General features: G+C 55.0%; 4 protein-coding genes across 4 annotated transcripts; 2 read left to right on the top strand and 2 right to left on the bottom strand.

Moving 5' to 3' along the window:
* Positions 1-2394: 2394 nt before the first annotated feature.
* On the top strand, positions 2395-4791 carry A1O7_00739 (uncharacterized protein; the record flags this gene model as incomplete). Its single annotated transcript, XM_007754780.1, has 2 exons — positions 2395-3165; positions 3217-4791. 2 exons carry the CDS (start codon positions 2395-2397, stop codon positions 4789-4791), a joined length of 2346 nt encoding a protein of 781 aa, XP_007752970.1.
* A 1898-nt stretch (positions 4792-6689) lies between these two features.
* A1O7_00738 (Ca2+-transporting ATPase) lies at positions 6690-10571 on the bottom strand (the record flags this gene model as incomplete). Its single annotated transcript, XM_007754779.1, has 2 exons — positions 6690-10454; positions 10521-10571. 2 exons carry the CDS (start codon positions 10569-10571, stop codon positions 6690-6692), a joined length of 3816 nt encoding a protein of 1271 aa, XP_007752969.1.
* A 1586-nt stretch (positions 10572-12157) lies between these two features.
* Positions 12158-12745, bottom strand: A1O7_00737 (uncharacterized protein; the record flags this gene model as incomplete). The annotated part of the gene is made up of 2 exons (XM_007754778.1): positions 12158-12333; positions 12430-12745. 2 exons carry the CDS (start codon positions 12743-12745, stop codon positions 12158-12160), a joined length of 492 nt encoding a protein of 163 aa, XP_007752968.1.
* Positions 12746-18179: 5434 nt separating this feature from the next.
* On the top strand, positions 18180-19723 carry A1O7_00736 (oxidoreductase; the record flags this gene model as incomplete). The annotated part of the gene is made up of 2 exons (XM_007754777.1): positions 18180-18288; positions 18570-19723. The coding sequence occupies 2 exons, from the start codon at positions 18180-18182 to the stop codon at positions 19721-19723; spliced, it is 1263 nt and encodes a 420-aa protein (XP_007752967.1).
* Positions 19724-22958: the final 3235 nt, after the last annotated feature.

Here is a 22958-nt window from a genome sequence, read left to right as displayed (position 1 = left end):
CGCTTAAAGCGAAAACAACAAGAGGAGCCGTCGAACAAATCGACTGGGAGCTGGACCGCAAAGAAAACGTAAATTCTTACGCTGATGTTGACTCTCAGGGGCGCCAAGATGGTGCTGAGAAATTGCAGGTGAGGAGGAGGAAATTAATGACCATCTGGATTTGCCTCTCCCTTTTCCATGCATTCCCCAACAAGGCTGTCATTAGGAACAGCAGAGGACAGTCATTATGTTCATGCAGAATTGGACACAAGATCCCATAGTCAGTGTACTGTGTATCTCACGCTCGTTATCGCCCTCGATCCGGGACCATGATCGTTCTATCTAGCCGTCATTGATGTGTGCCGGTATTGCGGTGATGGCAGACGAAGGGCTGAACGAGCCTTTTACTATGGTCACGGCAAAAAGAACCCACGCGATTGGCCAACTGGCACCGGACCATACTCCAAATGGCTGACCGGGCAGGAACGAGGCGCTCTTAGTCGGTCAGTCGGGCGATGAAGTCCGTGGAGAGACTGATGGAAAACAGGGGCAACGCGAGTGTGATTTGCCAGTGACCAAGATTGCACCGCAGACCACGGCATCCACAATGACCCGTTAGTGATGGCGCTACGGACTGAATATAGCATCACTCCACATGTCAATCGGCCGAATGGGGCCACTTTGCGGCGGATGAGGACGCCTAAAGTTCGCCCAAGCTCGCCGGCTAACCAATGAGTCCCTAGAAATCTCCACTAAGGCTGTCGTTCTGCTCCCCGCCTCCTCCATCATGCTGCATCTCATGTCGTTCGCATGGCTTTGAGACCGCCCGAACAGGTTCTTCATAGTCGATGGTGCTTGCCATGTTGCTGTGAAGGGGAACTCATGAATGCAAAAGCAGCTCGGTTATCCCTCGAGCCCTCAAGTACAACGCGGTCGATCGAGGGAAACCAGGTCGAATGGACGGTTCGGGGAGTGCGACAGCCCGTCTGCCAGCCATGGCATCCCTGTCTCCGGATTTTGGCAGGCTCGTAAAAAACAGGCTATCGTCAAAGTTACACCTCCGAGATATGCACGATAGCCGTCATGGGCGAAATGGTTCACTCAGCCGTGGGCATGTACATACCCTTGCGCTTCGCCGCATGCTATGTTACCATGCAAAATGCTCCAGAGGAGCGAGCATACCAGTGCTTCCCGTGTCCTTTGATGCTATGAGACACTGCTGGATCGATATCCCGGCCCAGTATGTTGTGCCATCTGTAGCAGAAATTCCCTCTACGGCTTCTACACAGTGTGCCGGATCGAGGGCTGTCATGATTATCCATAACTTCCCCTGGTAATCGATCACTTGCAGCTTGCCACCCCTCCCTGCACGCCCAATCAAAGCTGGAGAGGCTTCAGCTCCCAATTTCTCGAGTCTCCGTCCGTATTTCGACTGTCCCTTTGAAGGCCAGATCAACCACTTGCTCCTCGTCCGGCGACTCACAGAGTGCGCCTTACAGGGCCCGTACAAGATCTTCGACGTCTTCTAAGGGCTTACAGACTCGCATAGTAGTGACTTGCTCCGTCTCTACTCCGTACTCCGTCGCAAAACAATAGCCGTGCACCGAGCGGCCGTACGGTAGAAACGGCGAAGCCTCAGATCTCGGGGCCTGAAAGAAGGCGTGTTCCGCGGAGTGTGACAGCCAGCCAGGCGTGTCTGGTAATTGTTCCCAAATCCAAAGCACCGTCTCTATTCCCGGATAGTACTAACCCGTAGCTATCCCAGGAGTGTCCAGGTCATCCAAGGCCCGCCGCCGCATAGCACCAAGTTCAGCCTAGGGTTCTATCTTTCTGTTGCAGACTAGCCTCACAGCCCACCCGCAAGCCCGCCGCAGCCCTCGTCTACTTCTGCAACCCGCAGCCCGCTTTTTTGTCTCTCTCTCACACGCCAGCTCGCGAGTCGCAGCCCAGCTCACGCTCCTTCAACCCCCCGTCCAACCCCCAATCCTATTCCAGGGCTCGTCATCTCGACTGTCCGGCGGGTCTTATTCCTGCCCGTGGTCCCCTCCCTGTCTGCCTGCCGACTCTACTACTTCACCACTCTCGCTCACTCCCTCCCTGCTGCCGCCCTGCCGTTCCAGCGTCGACACCTCTTTCGACTCTTTTTCTTCTCGTTTTTCTTGTTGTTGCCGTAATAGTCGGCGGACGCACCACCACGCTCGTTCTTAGGTAGTTCACCACGCTTCCTCCACACTGGCGGCCACCAATTCGTGGGACAGCTGGGAAGTCGCGCAAGGCTACGACTCTCACTCGCGTCCCGGTACTTCTCTGGCCAACCACGCACAACAATCACCGCCTCGATACCTCGCACCCGCACTGCCGATCACATCGAACAGCAATAATCCCTTTATTCGATCCAGCTCAAGAGCCGACGACATGGAGGATGATGGCGCCAACAACGGATTCCTCCGACCCCTATCCCAGCCGGCATTGAACTCGAGGTTTCCTTCGCTACGACGCCTGAACTCCACCGAACCCTATCGACACCGTTCGTTACCTGCTGAACCCTCACCTGGCTCCGACCGTGCCAGCAGTGAGATTACCTTCGCTGTCCTTTATGATGATGGCCCAGACTACCATGTCGGCCGATATGACGATCAGGGGTCGATGCGGTCTCATCAACAACGCGATTCGATACAGTCCTACGCGCCGTCCTTCCGAACGCGAGACTCGAGAATAGTCAGCGACGACCATTACCTCGGCCGCGACCAAGACTTTGTAGCAAACCAGAGATTACTGGCAGAAGGCTATCTCAACAGCAATGATTCCCTGTACGACCAGTCAGTTCCTCGTTATCCTACCCAGTCAGAAGAGACGTTAGCCATGAACACACTACATAATTCATATCCGCGAGATGAGAAGAGACCGTTGTCACAACAAATGACACCTCCGATGGACCGAGCGACGAGTAAACATTCACATGAGTCCTGGTGCACGTGCGAGGAGGATCATGGTCATGGCCATGGCCACGGTCATAGCCACAGCATGTCAGACAGAAAGGACCCAGCCAAGTTTGATCTTGAAGCCCAGAACGGGCCTGCCACACCCACCCCCTTGCTACCCAAGGAGAAGCCTGGTGGTGGCCCCGGGGGCCCTGGCGGTCCAGGCGGTCCGGGAGGTCCCAAGAAGCCAAAGGATCCATTCGATGTAAGTCTGCAACAGAAGTCCTCCAAGGTCCAGGCTAACATCGCGTTGCAGGTCACATTCGAGGGTCCTAATGACCCGCTTAACCCGAAGAACTGGCCGTCCAAGAAGAAGTGGGCCATAACCATGCTCACAGCTTCATTCACATTCCTGTCACCTCTTGCTTCCTCGATGATTGCCCCCGCCTTGTTCCAGATCCAAGAAGACTTCGACATCAAGAGCGACTTTGAGTTGCAAATGACTCTGTCCATCTTCGTCTTGGCCTACGCGGTCGGTCCTATGATCCTGGGGCCACTCTCCGAACTGTACGGGCGTGTCATCATCCTTCAATCCTCCAACATCTTGTTCCTCGCTTTCAACACAGCTTGTGGCTTTGCTCAGTCTTCCTCACAGCTCCTGGCTTTCCGCTTCTTGGCCGGTCTCGGTGGATCTGCTCCACTAGCCATTGGTGGTGGTGTCCTGGGTGATCTGTTCAAGCCTGAAGAGCGTGGAAAGGCCATGGGTATCTACGCGATGGGACCTCTTCTCGGCCCCGCCATTGGTCCGATCGTGGGAGCCTGGGTCGCTGAGAAGTCCACTTGGCGGTGGATGTTCTATGCCTCGTCAATCGTCAACGCCTTCATCCTGGCGGCCGGCTTCTGGAAACTCAATGAGACCTACGCTCCTTACATCCTGCACAAGAAGGCCAAGATGATTCGCAAGCAGACGGGAGACAACCGTTACCGCGCAGAAGGCGAAGGTGAGGTTGACCAACCAGTCTGGAAGAAGATTGTAAAGACCATGGTCCGGTCGTTTGGCATGCTGTTCAGCCAGCCCATCGTCCAGGTCTTGGCTCTCTACATGGCTTTCTCGTACGGAATCCTGTACCTCGCTCTCTCCACGTTCCCCAGCCTGTACATGAAGGTCTATGGAGAATCCGTCGGCATTGCTGGTCTCAACTACATCTCGCTCGGTCTCGGCTTCTTCATTGGCGCCCCTCTCTGCGGTAAATCTGGCGACAAAATCTATCGCAAGCTCAAGGCCAAGGATCCCCGGGGCCAGGGCAAGCCCGAATACCGTATGCCAGTAGTCATCCCCTTTTCACTCTTTGTGCCCATCGGCCTCTTGGTGTACGGATGGTCCGCGCAAGTCAAAACGCACTGGATTGTGCCCAACATCGGCTCCTTCCTGTTCGGCATTGGCACGATTGCTGCATTCCAGTGCGTTACCACGTACCTTGTCGACACCTATGCGCGGTTCGCCGCTTCCGCCGTGGCCGCCGTCACGATCTTGCGATCCCTGGCCGGTTTCAGCTTCCCGCTCTTCGCCCCCATCATGTACAAGGCCCTCGATTTCGGCTGGGGTAACACGGTGCTCGCACTTGCCGCTGTCGGCATCGGCATTCCTGTCCCTATCCTCCTCTGGCTATTCGGAGAGAAGCTGAGGAAGCGCAGCAGTCTCGCCAGCAAGGGGCCTCCGGGCGGCAGGGGCCCAGGAGGTCCTGGAGGCCCAGGCGGTCCGGGTGGTCCCCCAGGCGGCGGTCCTGGGGGCCCTGGCGGTCCGGGCATGAAAGGTCCAGGAGGACCGCCCGGTGGTCCCGGCGGCAAAGGACCGGCGCCGAGCGGGAAACCACCCGGCTATACGCAATGAAACGACCGAAAGAAATCATAATATCTAATCACAAAACACCCTCTGATCATCTCACCTATGTATCTATGTCACACTCACCAAGAACATCTCTTTATGTCACTCATGGGAACGAGCGGAGTCTGGCGTTACTTGGGGGAAATGAAAGCGCAAGAGCGCCCAGCAGCCAGGAAAGGATTACACGTATACACATTCCACATGTCCGAGCTGTATTGTGTCTATGATCCTCCTCTGCATCTTTTTTTTAACAGTGGATTGCTTTTTGGTCTAACTACGATAGTGTGGTGGAAGTATTGATCGGAATGGAATGGATATCTCATGTGTTGCAAGATGAAAAGATGAAAGTGGTGGGTGGGTTGGAATGGAAGCGTCCTGTCCAGTCCAGTCCAGTCGCCCAGTGTTTCCCTACCAGTGGTTCAAGCGAGAAATATGAAACTCCTTCAAAAACTTGAAAGTGCCGACTTCAAAGTAAAAGTAAAAGTAGCAAGTAGCAAGCAGCTTGGTGACGGTGTTGAGGCTCTCGACGTGCTACTCGCAAGGCACGACCCGAAGGCCATCCATCCTGTTGCGGGCGACCGATATGGCCACCATATACTCCGTAATGATTGCAGTTATGTAAGGAGCATGGAGTACCGAGTATTACCACTCGACCACTTCCAACCCCCACTTGAGCAACGAAAACAGCTACGAGCAAGACATTCGTTTACCGAGTGTCTCTGTGTCTCTGTGTCTCTGTGTCTCTGTGTCTCTGTGTCTCTGTGTCGCGGGTGAATCACACGCCTCGTCTCCCCCGTATGGAGTACCCAGCACAAGTACAGGTACTCGACCATGCAGTTTTGTCGGGCCAAAAAGGCGTCCCTTCATTACCCCAAACCTCAGCCTCACCGGACGATAGGCACCGGGCACCGGATCAAGGCCGGGCTGACTTTCCTGTAACGGGCTGACCTGGCATGGATACATGCATGCATGCCTGCCTGAATACGTGGCACACAGTGTGTACATACTTGCTGACAACTGTCGGGACGGAGCGCGTGGGCGGGAACATGGCACCGAGATCGGGATCAGGGATTCGGGGCGGGAAGGGGCAAGAAAGGCAAAGAGCCGACACGATAAAGTACTGTATGTACGGAGTATATCATGGTGAGTGGACGACATGCGCAACACGCGTGAATGAGGTGAGATACTTACTGTACAGGTCCAAAGAAAAGGTTTTGAACTCGTAGGCTATATATAGACTGTGATGAAAGGGCACTCGGTTTGACTGTAGTACGAGAGGCTTGCTCTACTGTACCTCTCGTGAAGCCTCGCCACATCAACAAAGACGCTCTTTTCTTCCTTCATGCATACGGGGAGAGTACAGGGTCAGAGCACAAGGGCGATGTAAGGAATTGGAGCACGATATCGGACGTATATTTCTACACGTTTTTATTGGGCCATGATCGGTATGTAGCGTAGCTTGAGTCGATATTCACATCTAACTCATACTTGTGTACTTCCTACATACGGCTACTATATGAAAGCTGAGCCAGGGATTCACTCCATTTCGCTTGCTGGTCATCCATTGTCGACTTTTCCGTTTCCTTTCTGAATCACGAAGCGCCATCGAACCGCTCCTGGTGTCGTGGCGGATGGGTGGACTGCGTCGTAACTCCCAGCTCCGTTCCATTCCAACGCCGTGCGATAGACAATGGCCACCCGGATTCTATCCTCAATCGATATACATGTCGTTACACAGTCTTGGTTGCGGACATACTCATAACGCCGTGAACACCCATCCATCCAGAGCCATCCCAAATACTGACAGGAAATGAAAGTCGGAGGTCTTGACTGTTCCGCAAGTCGAGCGTAGTAAAACATAGGAGGCATGAGACATATCACATGAATTGACATCCTTTACCGCGCTATGTCGGCCCAGTGATTGAGAAGGACGGCACCGGCACGTGTCTCCTCTCCTGGGCCGTGTCGTCGCCTTGGTGATTGTCACCGTCCCGTGCCTTGCCCTTTTCAGCCACGTGGACTTGTTCCGTAGGGACAGGCGTCAGCGAGGAAGAGACGCGCGTGGCCTCATCCGCCGTGGCGGGTTGCTTCTCCGTCAATGCAATGGACGGTCTTTCTTCGTCGACAGGTGTCTGCGGGTCTTCGTCCTCTTGGGAAGCCTTCTTGCCCACAGCGCGCTTGGTGACCCGAGATATCGCGCGGAAGCCTTGCGCTACGGGGTGGAAAACGACGCGAAGACCCTTCCAGATCGGGCGGAGCACGACCGTCATCCCTGCAACCGTGCCGTTGAAGACGACTGCGAACCACGCGTCGGGGAAGCACCGCACCAAAACTCCCCAGAGCAGACAGGGCACCGCCACGAGCAGCGAGATGGCCCACTGGGGCCCGTCCAGGGCGGTGATGCTGAAGGCCGCGCCGCCGACGAAGACGATCATGATCTGCCCGCCGACCATGATGCAGTTGATGCCGATGAACCAGAAGTTCTTGTGGATGTTCTCGAAGATGTTGAACTTGTTGTCCAGCCTCCGGTTGTTGAGCTCGTTGAAGATCTGCATCCACACAAACGCGTTGAAGACGATGGTGTTGAGTTCCTTGCGTTGGCTGGGTTCGTACGACAGGATGCGCATGCCGGCAAAGTAGAGCACAAAGGTGACCACGAGCTGGTAGATGGCCTGGCCGATGATCATCTTCCACATGTTGATCGTGATGAGGGCTTCGGATTTCGGCTGCGGTGGGCGGTCGAGGATCTTCTTCGTCGGGGCATCGGTCGCCAGAGCCAGTGCGGCGAGCGTGTCCATGATGAGGTTGACCCACAGGAGCTGCACGGCCGTGAGGACCGAGTGGTTGGACTCGCTGGAGACGGCGGACACGAACGTCAAAATCACGGCGGTGATGTTGACCGTGATCTGGAACTGGAGGAACTTTTTGACTGCGTCGTTGACGGCGCGACCCCACATCAGCGCGGTGATGGTCGAGGAGAAGTTGTCGTCGAGCAGGATGATCGAGGAGGCCTCCTTGGCGACTTCGGTGCCCGCGATGCCCATGCTGAACCCCACGTCGGCCATCTTCAATGCAGGTCCGTCGTTGGTGCCGTCGCCGGTCACCGCGACAGTCTCGCCGAGCTGCTTCAGGTGGCTGACCAAGATGCGTTTATCCTCGGGCGACGAACGCGCGAGGACTCGCAGTCGGGGGAGGATCTCGTTCATTTCTTCGTTCGAGAGTTGCCGGAACTTGGGACCTTCCATGACGATGCCATCCTCGTCCTTGCGGAGGATGCCGCAGTCGCTGGCGATCGCACGGGCAGTGGTGACGTTGTCACCGGTGACCATGCGGACTACCACTCCGGAGTGTTGGCACTGTGCAACGGCTTCGACGACGCCTTCTCTGAGGGGATCGTGAATGCCGACAACGCCGATCCACGTCATTTCGTGGAAGATGTCGGCAAATTCGGCCATCTTGGGGTCTTCCTCGAGCGTCTTCGCTCCGGCGGGCGGCCACTGGGGGAAATCCTTGTAGAGCATGCCGATTGTGCGAAGCGAGTGCTGTGCGTACTCTTCGATGATCGCGCCAATGGTTTCTTTCTCTTCGCCCGTCAGATCGGTAACCTCGTACTGCTTGTCGTAGACATTCGAAACGGTCTTGGTCGAGTGGGCGAGCATGATTTCTGCGGCGCCCTTGACGAAGAGACGGTACCCTCCCTTGTGTTTGATAACTATGCCCATGCATTTGCGCGCCGAGTCGAACGGGATGAGCTGCTTGACCTTGTAGCTCGACCGCTCGGCGGCCAAGTCGTCGAGGCCGAGATTCTCCTTTGCGAGTTGCAGCAGCGCCACTTCAGTCTTGGAGCCGATGAAGGTAGGCACGCCCTTTTCTTCACCTTCGAAAGCTGTGCTGTTGAGCGTAATGGACAGTCGGAGCAGTGCCTTGACCTCAGCGGACAGATTGCTGAAAATGGTATTGAATGAGACCGCAGTCTCGTCGGACTGTGACGAGGCGAATTTCTCCTTTGCTCCCAGCGTGCCGGCGACGACCGTCATTTTGTTCTGCGTAAGCGTACCTGTCTTGTCTGAACAGATTGTCGTTGCGTTGCCCATTGTTTCGCAGGCCCGGAGGACTCGGACAAGATTGTTCTCCTTCAGCATGCGCGTGGTGGCGAACGCCAAAGCCAAGGTAACGGCCAGAGGCAGCCCTTCAGGGACAGCGACAACAATGACGGTGATGGCAACGATGAGAATATCCAGGAATTCCTGAGCCTTTGTGGCACCCGGTCGGGTGTCGCCGGACAGGTGTGCAAGGAACTTGATCAGCAGCACCAGGAACAAGAGCCCTGCGGCGGAGGAGCCTAGGCCACCGATCCAGTTGGCCAGCTTGCCGAGCTTGACCTGTAGAGGCGTAGGCTCGTTGTCGGTTTGAAGACTCATCAAGATCTTGCCATACGAGCTGTTGACGCCGACGCTGGTGACTAGATACGTCCCGACTCCCTCAAGGACCTTGGCGCCGCTAATGATGAAAGGATCGAGCTTGTTGGTTGCAGTCCCGTCCTGGATGCGCTGCCATACTTCTTCGCCAGGAGTTTTCTTCATCTGGTCGGACTCACCCGTCGCGGACGATTCGTCGCATTTGACACCGTGGCCTGAGATGAAGATACCGTCGGCAGGGATGGCGTCGCCAGGCTCAAGATGGAGGACATCGCCGGCGGTGATGTCGTGCACGGAGATCTGGATTGACTTGCCCGACCGGATGACTTTTACTTCTCGGTCGTCCTTGCGTTTGTTGAGCTTGACAAATTGCCGTTCTTTTTGCCAGTCGTTCGCTGCCCCAACAGTCACCACGATGATGATGGCGACACAGATGGCGACACCTTCGACCCAGTCCACGCCCGATCCTCCGTCGACGCTCTCGTAGATGCCCAATGATAGAGAGATTACCGCCGCAATGGTAAGAAGAATGAGGATCCTGTCATTGTATGCCCTCCAGATGAGAACCAGAATGCTGTCCGGCTTTCGCTCGGGCAGCCGGTTGTCTTTGAAGACTCGTAGCCGGTCTTCAAATTGGCCCTTGACTTCCTTCGTGCTCACACTACCTCTCGAATCTGACCGGCCTAGAGGGATGTTCGAGGATGCCTTGTCCGATCCTGCGCCAACAGCTTCCTCGAAGGAAACATGTCCATCCAGGCGTGTTTCGTCCACAGACAATCCAGCTGTGATACTGGTCCTAAGGCCGCGCTCCAGACCTTTCAATCCACCGAGCGCCTTAAAGGCCGATAATGATTTGGGGTTGAGGAGTTTGTTCAGCTGACCTGGCGAGAAGGCAAACGGGTTGTTGGGTACCTCATAGTCCTTTTCGTTGCCCTTGTCGGGTCGCAAGGCATCTTCGGGTGACTCATATTCCAGACTAGATTTCGAATAAAAGGTCGCACTCGATGTCGCAGAGATGCCAGAATTTGATCGGAACCTGGCCGGGCCATCAGAGAAAGAGCCTGATCTCGAGTTGAGCGTCGATCCGTCAAACTGTGCTTTGCGCTCCGGTGTTGTTGGGGACAGATATGAGGCCTCGTCGATGGCCGTCTGAGGCGGCGTCGACATGCTAGGACCCCGCCTGTGGCCTCGAGGCGATGTTGGTGAAGCCGGTGATATCGGTGAGGCCGTTGGGGGCTGTTGCGATAGATTCTGTGGTCAGGGGAGGTTAGAAAGATGAAACATGCAGCAATAGTCCATGTCCTTGACCTGACTTACAGATGTATCAACCGTTATCTGGGGAGGCGACGAGGGATTTGGCCCGTCCATGGCGGATGGCTGGGGCCTGGCTGTCCTGATGAGATCAGAGGGTTTTATTGAGGCACAATCACTGGCAATTCGACCACATAATCACACTCAGCCTCGTTTACACGGCAGGGGCAAGGCGTTTTGTAGCGTGACTGCAGGAGGCAGCCATGGTGTTGCGAGATGGTGGCTTTGGATATATGATGATGAGATGAGAGCGAGAATCGCCATGAGCATGATTGCAGCATCCGCTCGGCGCAGCGCCAGTTTCTGTCAACACGGTCTGGGGTGAGCTGTCTTGACGGGCTGCCCAGACTGAGGCAGTGCACGATAGGCATTCTGGGCACTCTCCGACCGGGCGATTTGGGCCACTCACACAACGGCCACCGTGACACACCCGGCTTGTGTTTGAGGAGGCGCCCAAGCGTGGCACTCCGCTCGCGATCCCAGATTTTGACCGAAATCTGAATTCCTCTGCGGGTTCCCAGCTGGGCTTCCTCGACACCCATCAGGGGGCGAATAGGATGGACGGAGCGACACAGACCGACAAGGCTGGGCACCAGGCATTTGGCCGGTCAGATCGTTAATGCAACCACGAAAATCACGTCCAAGATCTGTTGATACAGTACATAACGGAATCCCATCCTTGCTTTTGCCGGATTGTCTATACGCTGCTGCAATCGCCATGGCTCCGAACCCAAGGAATTCCAAGAATGCACAGGTCAGACCAGTGTGTTTCTCTGACGACAAGACTTGCAAGAGAAATCAACGTCTTGGCCAGCATGTCACCATCGCTCCGCGCCCGTCCTTGGCTCCAGTGACTCCTGGTTGTGCGCTTGCCGCTCCTTGACCTGCGTCACTCCAAGCAGTTGTCCGGCCATCATCACCTCAAAGGAAGGAAGGATTCCAGGTTGTGCGACATCTTGGCGAGGGATTTGCGTGCTTTGTTCTCCAGGTTCAATCGTCATTCCAACGGTCAGTGTATTCTGTGCAATTCCATGGCTGGGAGCTGGGAATGTGGGCAGCGGCAGGCAGCGGCAGGCAGCGTCCTGGAAAACTGCCGGAAAGAGCACCAGCCACACGGTGATTGTGGCGGCAGGGAAGATCAGGCACGATCAAGCCACAGCTGAGGGCAGCAGCCGAGGCACGAGGCGCCAAGGCAGCCTTGCCACCTCCGTGGCTGAGCCTTGTCTCTCCCGGCTCTCACCTGCCTCCAACTTGGCCTCTCGCTTGTCTCTCAATTTCTCCCGCACCCACGGGGGTTCCTTCCGCATTCGACCCAGGCACGCCCCACGCTCTCTGAACCTTTCTTCTTTAAGATCAGCTGTGAATTGCCTGGCCCTGATCGAGCTTCCCAATTCAGCCACTTTTCCGCGCACATACCGAGTCGCAATGCTGGATCAGCGGATTCGGACTGGCGGCCGCTTCGAAAAGCGAATCTCGTGCATTGCGATCATCAACACCGTCTCCTGCACATAGAGAAGACTGGAACCCACTCTCCTTCACGCCCAACGAGGCTGTGCCCTGAACGCGCCAATCGCAACGTTCGACTGCAAGACTCCGCCTCGTTCGATGCGTGGTGGACCGCGTTGTTGAGAGCGAAAATCGCTTTATCTCCACTGAAATGGAGGAATTCCAAGACTGGCGTGTCTTTCGGCCATCGACCGGCACCAGGCCATCTCCTGCGACACATCCACCGTACTCTCCATATGCACTCGACCGAAGAGCTCCCAAGCTGTTTCGAGCGGCCAAAGTGTGACAATCCGTCCGGCGACTTTGGGTGCACCTGTATGGAAATATTCCAGGCTCTGACATGCGAGACGAGACCACCGCAAAGCCTCTAGCATGGCGGAACGTGGATGAACATCAGCCGTGGGCGCACGTGAGAGCATCTCGTCCGAGACGTTGGCGATGAGGGTTGCGACATGTATCCTCACCGCAGTATACATGGCGAAGGCGATAGCAGCTGACGTGCCAGGGAAATCGAGGCGATGCTCGTATACACCTTCCCACGCGGACGGCGCCTTGACGTAAAGAACCCCGTGATGCCGTAACCGCAGCTCACTCTCCCATTCATCCAGTTCTTCCACGACTGTCCACGCTTTGTCCAGCCTCTCCTCCAGACAGGCGATTTTCCACTTCTTCGGCATGTCTTGCTTCACAATCTCTGGCAAGATCTTGAGTGCAATATCAAGCATTGAGTGCAGTGGATGTTGAGCGAGTTCTACATGCTTCTTCCACGGAAAGTCACACCATTCTGGGTTGGAGAGGAACGCTCGTTGTCTGTTCATGAACAGGAAAGGTGTTTGGATGGCACGATAGCCATAAAAGTGCTCGCGAGAAGACCGTCGATCCAGCCCCTGTCCAGCTGGTCAGCACGGCCCGTCTGCACCTCCCAAAGTCAAGCAGCATGTTTCCTTCTGAAGGTCGTGGAACCAAAAACGGGGACAACAACAGTGGTGCAGGCAACTTACGGCAACGCCACCGTGAAATATCAAAGCACCCACTCCCAAAAGATGGCGGTTGAAGTTGTCCCATGATTTGTTTGCTATCAGCTCCGATATCGCGCAAGTCAACGCTGTAAGAGACAACAACGTCGGACAAATGCTCAGGTCACCCTCTTGATACCTTGTTAACGAGTATCGCAATCTTTGCAGTGCACGAGTCTGCGTGTAGGCGCTATGGAGAGTCATGTCCAGGTCTCTTCGATCTCTCCCGGCAATAGCGAGGGAGGCGGCGAGAAGAGCTTCCATCAAAACTTCGGTTTCGGGTCTGCCGATTTCAAGGACTGCCGATGTAGTCCACGTGGAGCAGCATATGGAGACCCTTTGCCGTGATCCGTCCTTTGTCTGCTCACAGGTCGTTTCGGGTCGCACAAACCTGTGCTGAAGTGCCTGGATGAAGGCCTCTTGGTAAGTCGTTCCTTCCAGTCGTGCTCCCATTTCAGCGGGAATGGCCCACAGCCAGTACTCAGGGTCTTCTGGAGGGAAGACTGAAGGTCGATATGATTGGGGGCACCCATCGGGGAAGGTTGCAAACGTCGGCAGCCTTGTCGGTAGGGCTCCGCCTATGGGCGTCTGGCCGTGACACTCATCATTCGTCCGCAGTTGAGTAGCCTGTTCTGCAAGCTTCTTTTCTTTTTGGCGGCGTCGGAAGGCTTGAACATTGCTTGAATTGGCGCATTGTTAGTGCCGTTGAGTCTTAACCGGCAGCGGGAGCGTCGAACACTCACGCTCGGACTTTGGCTCTTCGCGCTTCCGCCCTCTCTGCCTCAGTGCCGGGTATTCGAGGTCGGCCGATTGGCATCTTGATTTTCTGATCCTCTTGCTGGAAAACGTGTCTGCGATTGCGTTTGGAAAATGCTGGACGAAATCGAAATCAAAAATCAAGCCTCCGCGGGCTTTAAGAGTCTTGGTGAGGATGCTTGATGGATGGCATTTCCTCAGCCCTACCGAGGGCTCTGCATCGGGTTTTGCAGCCTCGAACAAACGTGATTTTCATGCTCGATCCGAGAGCAACAGATCCGCCTTCCGCCTACTCGGTATCGATATACTGGTCAGCTTGATATTTTGATTTCCGGGTCTGCTATTGGCCCAGGCAGCCGACGATCTGATTACCTACGCATTGACTATGGGTGTTTCTGGAAATGCCCATTTGGCGGGAGGCACACCCACCGCCTACGACCTAGCCACGAGCCAGTTATGGGTCTCACAGGCCACCTGGGCACGAACAGCAATTAGATAAGCGAGTTCTACTCCCGACTATTCCCATCCGGGAAAACGATGCCACCGTCCTGTTGGCTGAAGCTTAATGTCTCCCATCTTTCCATCGTCACGCTGGTGGCACAGTACCTGGTCCACTTTCTGTTTTCGGACCGCTACGAGCTTAGCTGCCAGATGCCGACCGCAAGGCTGAAAACAGATCCGGTATTCCAGACCCTGCAACCCGTCGTGGCCGCCTTCTGCCAATCATTCGTTACCCCGTCCTCTCGGTCTCGGGTTCACCGTCGCTCACCGTCGTACCAGCCGTGTTGCTCGAAATAAACGCCATTATCAAGCAGTGACGGCTCCGATATGTTCTTCACTAGCTCCGATCAGCGCCCCCAGGCTCAAATATCTAATCCACCTCGCGGAAAATCGCTTCGTCCACGGCAATACTTCGCGATTTGAAATTAGTATGGCTTACTGCCAGAACTTTGGTACTGTATTAGAGTTCGTCTCTGTGGCCTCGTGGTACTACCCTGACTCAGGGCACATATTCCAAATTGCTCTTCATGACAACGTTCGCGCACCTGCATGACATAGACGAGCAGCCCATACAGTACAGACGGCGGTGTGTACCATGCCAACGTGGTAGACCTCGACCGATACCATCGACACCGTTGAGCCGGATCCCGAGTCAGCGAGTCCGCGTCAGTGCACAAGAGAATAGTGGAGTGGAGTGCTGGTCCATACATCTTCACTGCTGCGAAATAGCTCTCATCCATCCCCTGAAAGACAGAACCAACCACAGCAGCCGGCAAGGGTCAACAAGACCTCCTTCGACGTTGCGGCCCAGAAACACCTCGTTCTAGTTAACCAGAAGAGAGCAGGGCAACCAGTGGCGACATCAAGCTCGCTAAGGTGGCCGTACAATTATGGACGCGGGAATACGAGGTATCCAATCTCTATCATCGTGAAGACCCGATGCAAGTCCGCAAGTCCTATCAGCTCTTCCAGGAACTTGCGGCGCGTGGACTCAAGTGAAGTCCCAAGCACAAACACTGGACTCTGGCTTACACCTGCTCCCCGAAACAGGAGTATGTACTGGGCCAAAACAAGTCATCCACGGAGAGCGCCTCGGCAGTATAGATCGGGCCAGGCGTTCGGCACCTTTGCATTACCCATAGATCGCCACACCATGTCATTATGCAGAACTGGTGGTTGGCCTGCTATGAGGGTCTGGGCCTGCCACAATAGTGGAAATCACTATGGGCTTGAACTGCCGGAGTGCAGCCACCTCCGCGCTGGCGACTCGGTCGTCTGCAGCCTGCAGGGATCGGCAGCCAGGCCGTTGCTGGCTCGTCCCTGATATGCTCCCTATTCCGATGTCAGGCAGTTGAAGACAACGCAGTATATCGCCAGAAGGATCCGGCAAGCTCGACGCAGTGGAGTGTACGCCTGCCACGAAGACTTCGACAAGCCCCGGAGAGCAGCGTTCATGACATAATATAGCACCGCTCCCAGAGTTGGTCGTACGCGAAGAAAAGCCAACTCTTCGGCGATCTGCAGAACATCCGGTAGGGTCAAAGAGAGACGGTTTGACAGGACGCGAACACGAGGCAGAAATCCTTCTCCTGATACTATTCCAATCGCAGCAAGGACCACTTCCCCGGCAGCAGGGGACCTGCTACCATATACCCTCAAGGATCAACGCAGCAGCAGGCTCCCTAGCCCCAGAGCAGGAGTCGGTGTAAGACATTGATGGCACGAGGTACCAGGATGGTCAGCTAAGATCGAGCTAACCTGCCCTAATACCTAGGTTAGTCCTTTCAAAGCATATGTCATTCCCTATAGAAGCCCGAAGAATGACGACAAGAGCAACAGCACCTCAACTTTATCGAAATCCACACCCACAGTTACCACGCCGAGCAGGTTGTTCTCAGCCTCTTCCACCTCTGTGAAGCCATATGAGCGATATCAGGACGATGCCTCTACTCTTACACCTCGACGAACAGTAGCCATGGGCCGGCTGATGTGCTCGCTGTCACCAGACACACTCCCTTTGGAGTGTCCAAGGCCTTCATCAAGGAACCCTGACTAGAAGGCCACATTTGTGGCGGTGGAGCTGTCTGACCCCCATGTTATGCCCACATGGATCGCCTCAAACAGATGTCTGACTGGTTCGCTAGCACTCTGAGGCTCAAACCCATGCCAAAGAATACGAAGAATCCTCTTCAGAATGGGCAGCGGAGTGTGGTACGTGTCCACTCGGCCCCCTGAGCTAGAGAGACCATGGATCTGTGGATTTTGATTACATGCGTGCGCCTTCGTAGCCTCTGACGACTAACAACCGCCTCCAACCATGGTTTCTTCGGTGGCGTGTGAGTCAGCCTATCCATGACCTTCAATATATCCGGCAAGGGACAAGATCGGCGCGAATTCATTTCGGCTCATGATTTTATCGTCAGTTGCTCGAGTACGAGACCAGCCAAGAAGTCCAGATCTTCATAATGCTGCGGTAGGAACCGCCATTACTGTGAGCCGTTTGCTTGGAAGATCAAACGGGTGGGAGTATCGCGGATGCGTCAGCTCCTGACCCAGTTCCCAACGGCCAGTATAGAGATGGGTAAGCAAGCAACCAGTTGTTCGGATTCATTTTTACCTCCGAACCCGGGTCAGTGTTGATATGGTAGGGAACCCATATGGGTGTGGTGTCTGAAGGCACTTGCAGGGTATGTATTCAAGTTCGATGATGGCCTACAGTCGGACGCAAGCGGTAGTGGCAATCCGCCCCTTCTATCATGACTTTGGCAGAGTTATTCCCTGTCGATGAAGATGACTCGATGCCGAACAATGCACAGCCGACTGCTTCTGCCGATTGATACGAGATCCTGCTTCATGAACAGCGTTAGGACATGCTCTTGGCTCCACTGCTTCTTTCAAAGCTCGGTCGGCAGAGGTTTTTACTCTGGATGAGATTTGACAACCTGGCATGCTTCACGTGCATGCGTGTATGTATACCCATCGCCGTGCGCTTCACTTCGATTCTTCAATGCCGCAGGGCCCTTCTCCGACACACACGAAGGCCATCAGAACGGAGAAAACGAGAGAGACACTCGCAGGAAGACACCTCTTCGAACACATGGTTCCATTTTATCTCTATGATCGTTGCTCTTCACTTCACCTCATTTCACTCCATTTCGATCCCATCCCATCCAAGACACCAAGGCAGCACAGCAAACATCACAGGACGATCATAATTCCGGCGTCAAGCATTTGGAGAAACGGCCTTGGCCGTCAGTTATTCGTCGGCGCAAATACCGAAGTCTTCAATAGCCGCGAGGTCGACTGTCTTCTCGGCCACTGGGCCCTCCGTATCCAGAACGGCAATTGAGCCTAATTATTGATTTTCTCCGCTTCTGGTGTCCCTCGACTGTGATGCAACCGCAAATTCCCTGTGACTGCTGGGTGACTGCTTCCCTTGCACGGTCATGACCCTCCGCAGGCTAAAGTTGGAGTTCTAGACGCCCACCACTTATTGTACTGCCCGCGGCGCATTCACCCAATGCCTAGGCGGCGTTCTTTCCCCTCCAACCGCCAACAGCGCGACGGCAGTGTAAGGATGAAGGACGACACGTCAACACTTTAACACAATATAACATCACAGACACCCGTACTTTCTTGCACATGTAGACCTACATACATACTTGCGGAGTACCATACGCATCGCATCGTTTGTTGTTCCATCTCATCTCAATCCTCCCTACTCCATTACCGCCGCTGTCTCACAGAAGCAAATCAGTGAGCAGTGAAGCGATCGAGATTCATCTCTGATCTGTGCGCGCGGAATATCTGATCCAGCAGGGCACGACCACGAAGACGAAGACGAGCACTGCATTGTGCCATTATCAGTATCAGAGACTATCAAAACATGGCGCCACCGGCTGTGCTGATGGTCGGGACGGGAGAGTACACGACCGGGTTCGTGTCCGGGGCCGCGTCGACGTCGGACAAGAAGATCGGTGTCGTTGGGTTGACGTGTAAGTGATATGACAATGAGTCGCTCCTCGCACGTCGTTACGTTGTACGGTAGTCTTCTTTATTGAATGGAGAGCGAAGTTTGCACCGTCTGTCTGACCTCTGTATACAAGGCAAGACGGAAAAGTAAGGGGAGGGGAAAAGAAAAGAAGAAGCAATCGGATGCTAAAAGATGATCTTCTTCTCTACCGATGCCGAGCATTGAATGGCCTAATTACCGTGTCCACCTGATAACCTACAATACCCTTCCTTACCTGGGGCTCACTAACGGTCAGAACAATAGTATTCGACCTCCGCCGACGGGGCAAAGTGTCGGACCTCTCGATGGTGGGCGTGTCGGGCAAGAAATTCCCCGCGATCCGCGCGCACCTGCAGAAGAACATCCGCGACGCGTACAACGGGCTGGACGTGTCCTTCCAGTCGTTCCCGCCCGACGACAAGACCGACCCGGAAGCTTACAGGGCCGCCATCGACGCGCTCCCCAAGGGCAGCGCCGTGACCATCTTCACGCCAGACTCGACGCACTACCCGATCGCGCGCTACGCGATCCAACGCGGCCACCATGTGCTGGTGACAAAACCGGCAACCAAGTTACTGGCGCACCACCTGGACTTGCTGGCGCTGGCGGACGCCCAGGGCGTGCTCGTCTACGTGGAGCACCACAAGCGGTTCGACCCGGCGTACGCGGACGCGCGCTTCCGGGCCCGCGCGCTGGGCGACTTCAACTATTTCTACAGCTACATGTCGCAGCCCAAATCGCAGCTGGAGACGTTCAGGGCCTGGGCGGGCCGCGACTCGGACATCTCGTACTACCTCAACTCGCACCACGTGGACATTTGCGAATGGATGGTGCGGGACGCCGGGTGGCGGCCCACGACCGTCCGGGCGAGCGCGAGTCTCGGAGTCGCCGAGCAGGTGGGCTGCGTCAAGGGCACAGAGGACACAATCACCTTGCTGGTCGACTGGACGAGGACCGCGGACAACAAGCGCGCCACGGGCATCTACACGGCGAGTTGGACGGCGCCGATGAACGCCGGCGTCCACTCGCAGCAGCATTTCCATTATGTGGCCTCCGGGGGCGAAATCAACGTCAACCAGGCGAAGCGTGGGTATGATGTCGTGGACGAGGCCGATCGGTCGGGAAGTTCCCTGAAGTGGTATAATCCGTTTTACATGCGGTATGCGCCGGACGAGGAGGGCAATTTCAACGGCCAGAGCGGGTACGGCTATGTGAGTTTCGAAAAGTTCATCGATGGTGTCACGGCGGTGAATGATGGGCGTCTCACGGTCGAACAGCTGGACAAGAGGGGCTTACCTACGCTGAGGAACACCGTTCTGACGACCGCCATCCTGGAGGCCGGCCGCAGAAGTCTTGATGAGGGCAACCGTTTGGTTGAGATTGTCGTGGGCGAGGGCGATCGCGTTGATCTCAAGTGATCTGTAGACACCGTGGCGAAAAAGTAAAGATGAATGACACTGTTGATAATTTACAGGGATTTGCTCTACCATGGCAGGCACAGAAACCATGGTACGAGGACATCCTGTGGGTAGGGCGATATCGTGGGCCCCCGTGGTTTGGTATTGTGGTACGGAGTACGATAACGTACGTCGAGCGAGCATCATGTTCGAATGCAGACTCGTCCACATCTCTCAACTCAGTCGGCTTCTGATGACAGAAGGCTGACACGAGGCTGGCTGGCGATCGGACGTCCTTCGATCTCATAGTTAGCAATTGAGACAGTCAGTCGCACGTGTTAGACCGTGCTCACCACCAGTCACTATGCAAGGCGTCAGGTGTTGTCCTGCTCCTTGAATACTGTAGCCGTGCTTGATGCCTAAAGGAGCCGCTGAAGTGAGAAACCGTCAAGACATCCTGCGGTGCTAAACCACTGGCAACTGGCATGATGGTGTGCCACATCCTCCTCACCTCACCGCTCCAGTTGTTCCCGGGTCATTGAGTCATGTAGTGTCGGCTGGGCCATCGGTGCCGAACGCACCGAGGCAAAAGTCCTAAACTGTGCAGTGCAAAGCCTGGCACTGTGGCAGATCGTCTGAGGAGCAAGGAGAGGGGAAAGACTTCCCGGATACCGCTCGCAAGGCTGATCGTCATCGTTTCTTCTACTGCAACGGCGGGCCTGAAGTCGGGTATAATCCATATGCATTTCGTTGTCTGCATTCTGGCATTTGCATTGTGCAAGCAGTTTCCGGTTGGCTGGTGTGACAGCGATTTTCAGACGGCAGACCAAAGAAATGGAAATGCGGTACGAGATCTCTCTGCATGATCGCCATCAATCAAACCACTGACAAGGGTTTGTCGAACTTGAGCTAACCGGTTACTGCAATGTATGCATGTGCCTTGCATTGCCACTATGCTGCTTTCTGGTACATGGTTCATAGACCTGCCAGACGAGGCTGCGCTGGGATCTTTGAGTTTTGGACCCCACTGGAGGGACGTTCGGAGGTTGGACCGCGCAACTTAGTCAGTGTCGGGCGACACGATTCATACATCAGCATGCATGCTGACCGCCCTCGTGGTCTTTCGGGCCGGCATCACCTTTCGCCCGGGAAGCACCGCGATGGCACATACGTACTGACTTTGCATCCACCTTTCATGAAAAGTTTGGGATAGCTGAAAGAACGCGGCCTGTGGTGCATCGAACCGAATGGGCCAGTCCCGATCAGGAAAGTTTTCCAGAATTGGCTTGGTAGTCCTGAGTCAGCTAACGGTAGTAGTGAGGGACCGGCATCTCAACTGGCATCGGGTCGGCTACTCCGTATGTTCTTCCGAGTAGGAGTAACGGAGGAAATGCCGCGCATTCCATTCAGCCCTGGCTGAGCTCACCGTGCGATTTGCTGTGGATCGCCTGAACGTCACATTACTGTATAGACGTCTGTACAGGCACGAATCTCCTTCATGCAAACCACACCCTGCGGCAAAACGGCAAACAAATGTCCTCCGAAACAATCGGTAGTTTGCTCAGTCTGCACTCGTATGACAATTGTCCATCGTCAACTGTAGTGCTGAGTGGACAAGCAGCTGAAACACCAACAGGTATGACGCGCAAAAATCCCGCTTAAATGTTTTTCATGACGACGACATGACATGCGGTGGTGGCTGGCCCGTTTTACGTGCGTAGCACCCTCGGTTCCGATATTGATGGGCGTACGATCCAAGATATTTCCCTACGAGGCTGATATCATCGTCAAAGAGACCAGCTGTGATGCCGGGCGACATGTGGACCAACAGGTGCCTTTGCTGAATATTCTCGGCCGATGTGTTCCAAGGTATGGCGAGTTCTAACAGCACGACACTGCTTCTTAGATCCATCTGTTTTTGAGCCTGATTGAACGGTGGTAGATTTTCCCAGGATGCCTCATTTGAGCCCGGCAGAGCCATCTATGAGCTGAATTCTTCCGGCTCAAGACGTCGCATGTGAACATCAGCAGGTGTGGATTGGAAACCCTTGGGTCTCAAATATGCTGGACAGACGATCATGGTGCAACACTTGTGTATGCGGTGCCTGCTGAGCACCTCTGATTAACAAAACAGGACAGTTGAGAATCTGACAGGTGCAATAAGACGGCTATCGCTTCGCCATTGAAGTGAGGGCTGTTCCGCGAAAGGCTCGCTCGGCGAAGGGTCAGGTTGTCGCCAACCTGCCAACCACCCCAAGCAGGTCTCTGTCATTGCGCCGCGGCGCCACAACGACATTCGGTAACTCCAAGAACGCAACCTTATCTTTCACTCACTCTTCCTTGGGAGTCCGCGTCTCCCTGGTGGTGGGTGGTGCGAATGGTCAAAAGCGCCAGGAAGTGACGAGCGGAGCCAGTCCAAAAAGTTGTGTTAGAACGGCGGAAGCGCCTTCTTGGAGCTTCGATCATTTGTGCTTGCGAAGGCTCTGCCCCAGGCTTAACGCTTTTGCACCGACGTCTGCAACCTGGATGGCCATCTGGGCAAGTATGGCTGATGTGAACAATGCCGAAAGCTCAAATTGACACATGTACAGCAGACCAGCTAGATACGTTGGCGGTATTGCGCTTATGCGGGAAGGACACATCTGCAGAACAAAACACTCTTGTCTTCAGGCGTGCCAGTGTCCAATACCAGAAACTTTACAGAATATGACTTAGCGATGGGGCTGGAAGACAGACCGTCGCTGGAAGTTCATCATGATGCCCTCATAATCTCCACCAGCAGGTTTGCATCGAAAGAGATCCTCTGGAGCAGTTGAGATGCTATCGAACACCCAAGGGCGCATGCAGTACCCTGAGGGACATATCTACCCATTGCTCCAAGCAAGTGAGCCTAGTTTGGTGCTGTACCGTGAAAAGCAGAGTTTTGTTGGTAAGGTCGGGTCCGCAGCTCGCGAGACAAAGTGCCAGTGCCGAGTACGGTCACATGGCATGAAAGCCGAGTAAGCCACTCTTCTGGCTGGACTTCGCGGGTATTCATGCACATCATCTTTCAAATTGACACCTCTCCGCTTTCCTCTGCCAGAACGCCTTGACGATAGGCGCCTCCGGCTTAGATCTGTGAGCCGGGGTCCGAAGGCTCTAGGCGTTTGCTGAATGACTTCGTATCGAACGCCTAGTCTGAGCTTCGGAAGGTGACCATCCAGTCTTGTGAGGCGGTGGGAGCCGAGGCTAGGAGCAAGCAGTCATGCAGTTGGGC

Source organism: Cladophialophora yegresii (assembly GCF_000585515.1).
Source record: "Cladophialophora yegresii CBS 114405 chromosome Unknown aczIN-supercont1.1, whole genome shotgun sequence".
Taxonomy (NCBI): Eukaryota; Fungi; Ascomycota; class Eurotiomycetes; order Chaetothyriales; family Herpotrichiellaceae; genus Cladophialophora; species Cladophialophora yegresii.
This window is presented reverse-complemented; position numbering and strand designations above follow the sequence as displayed.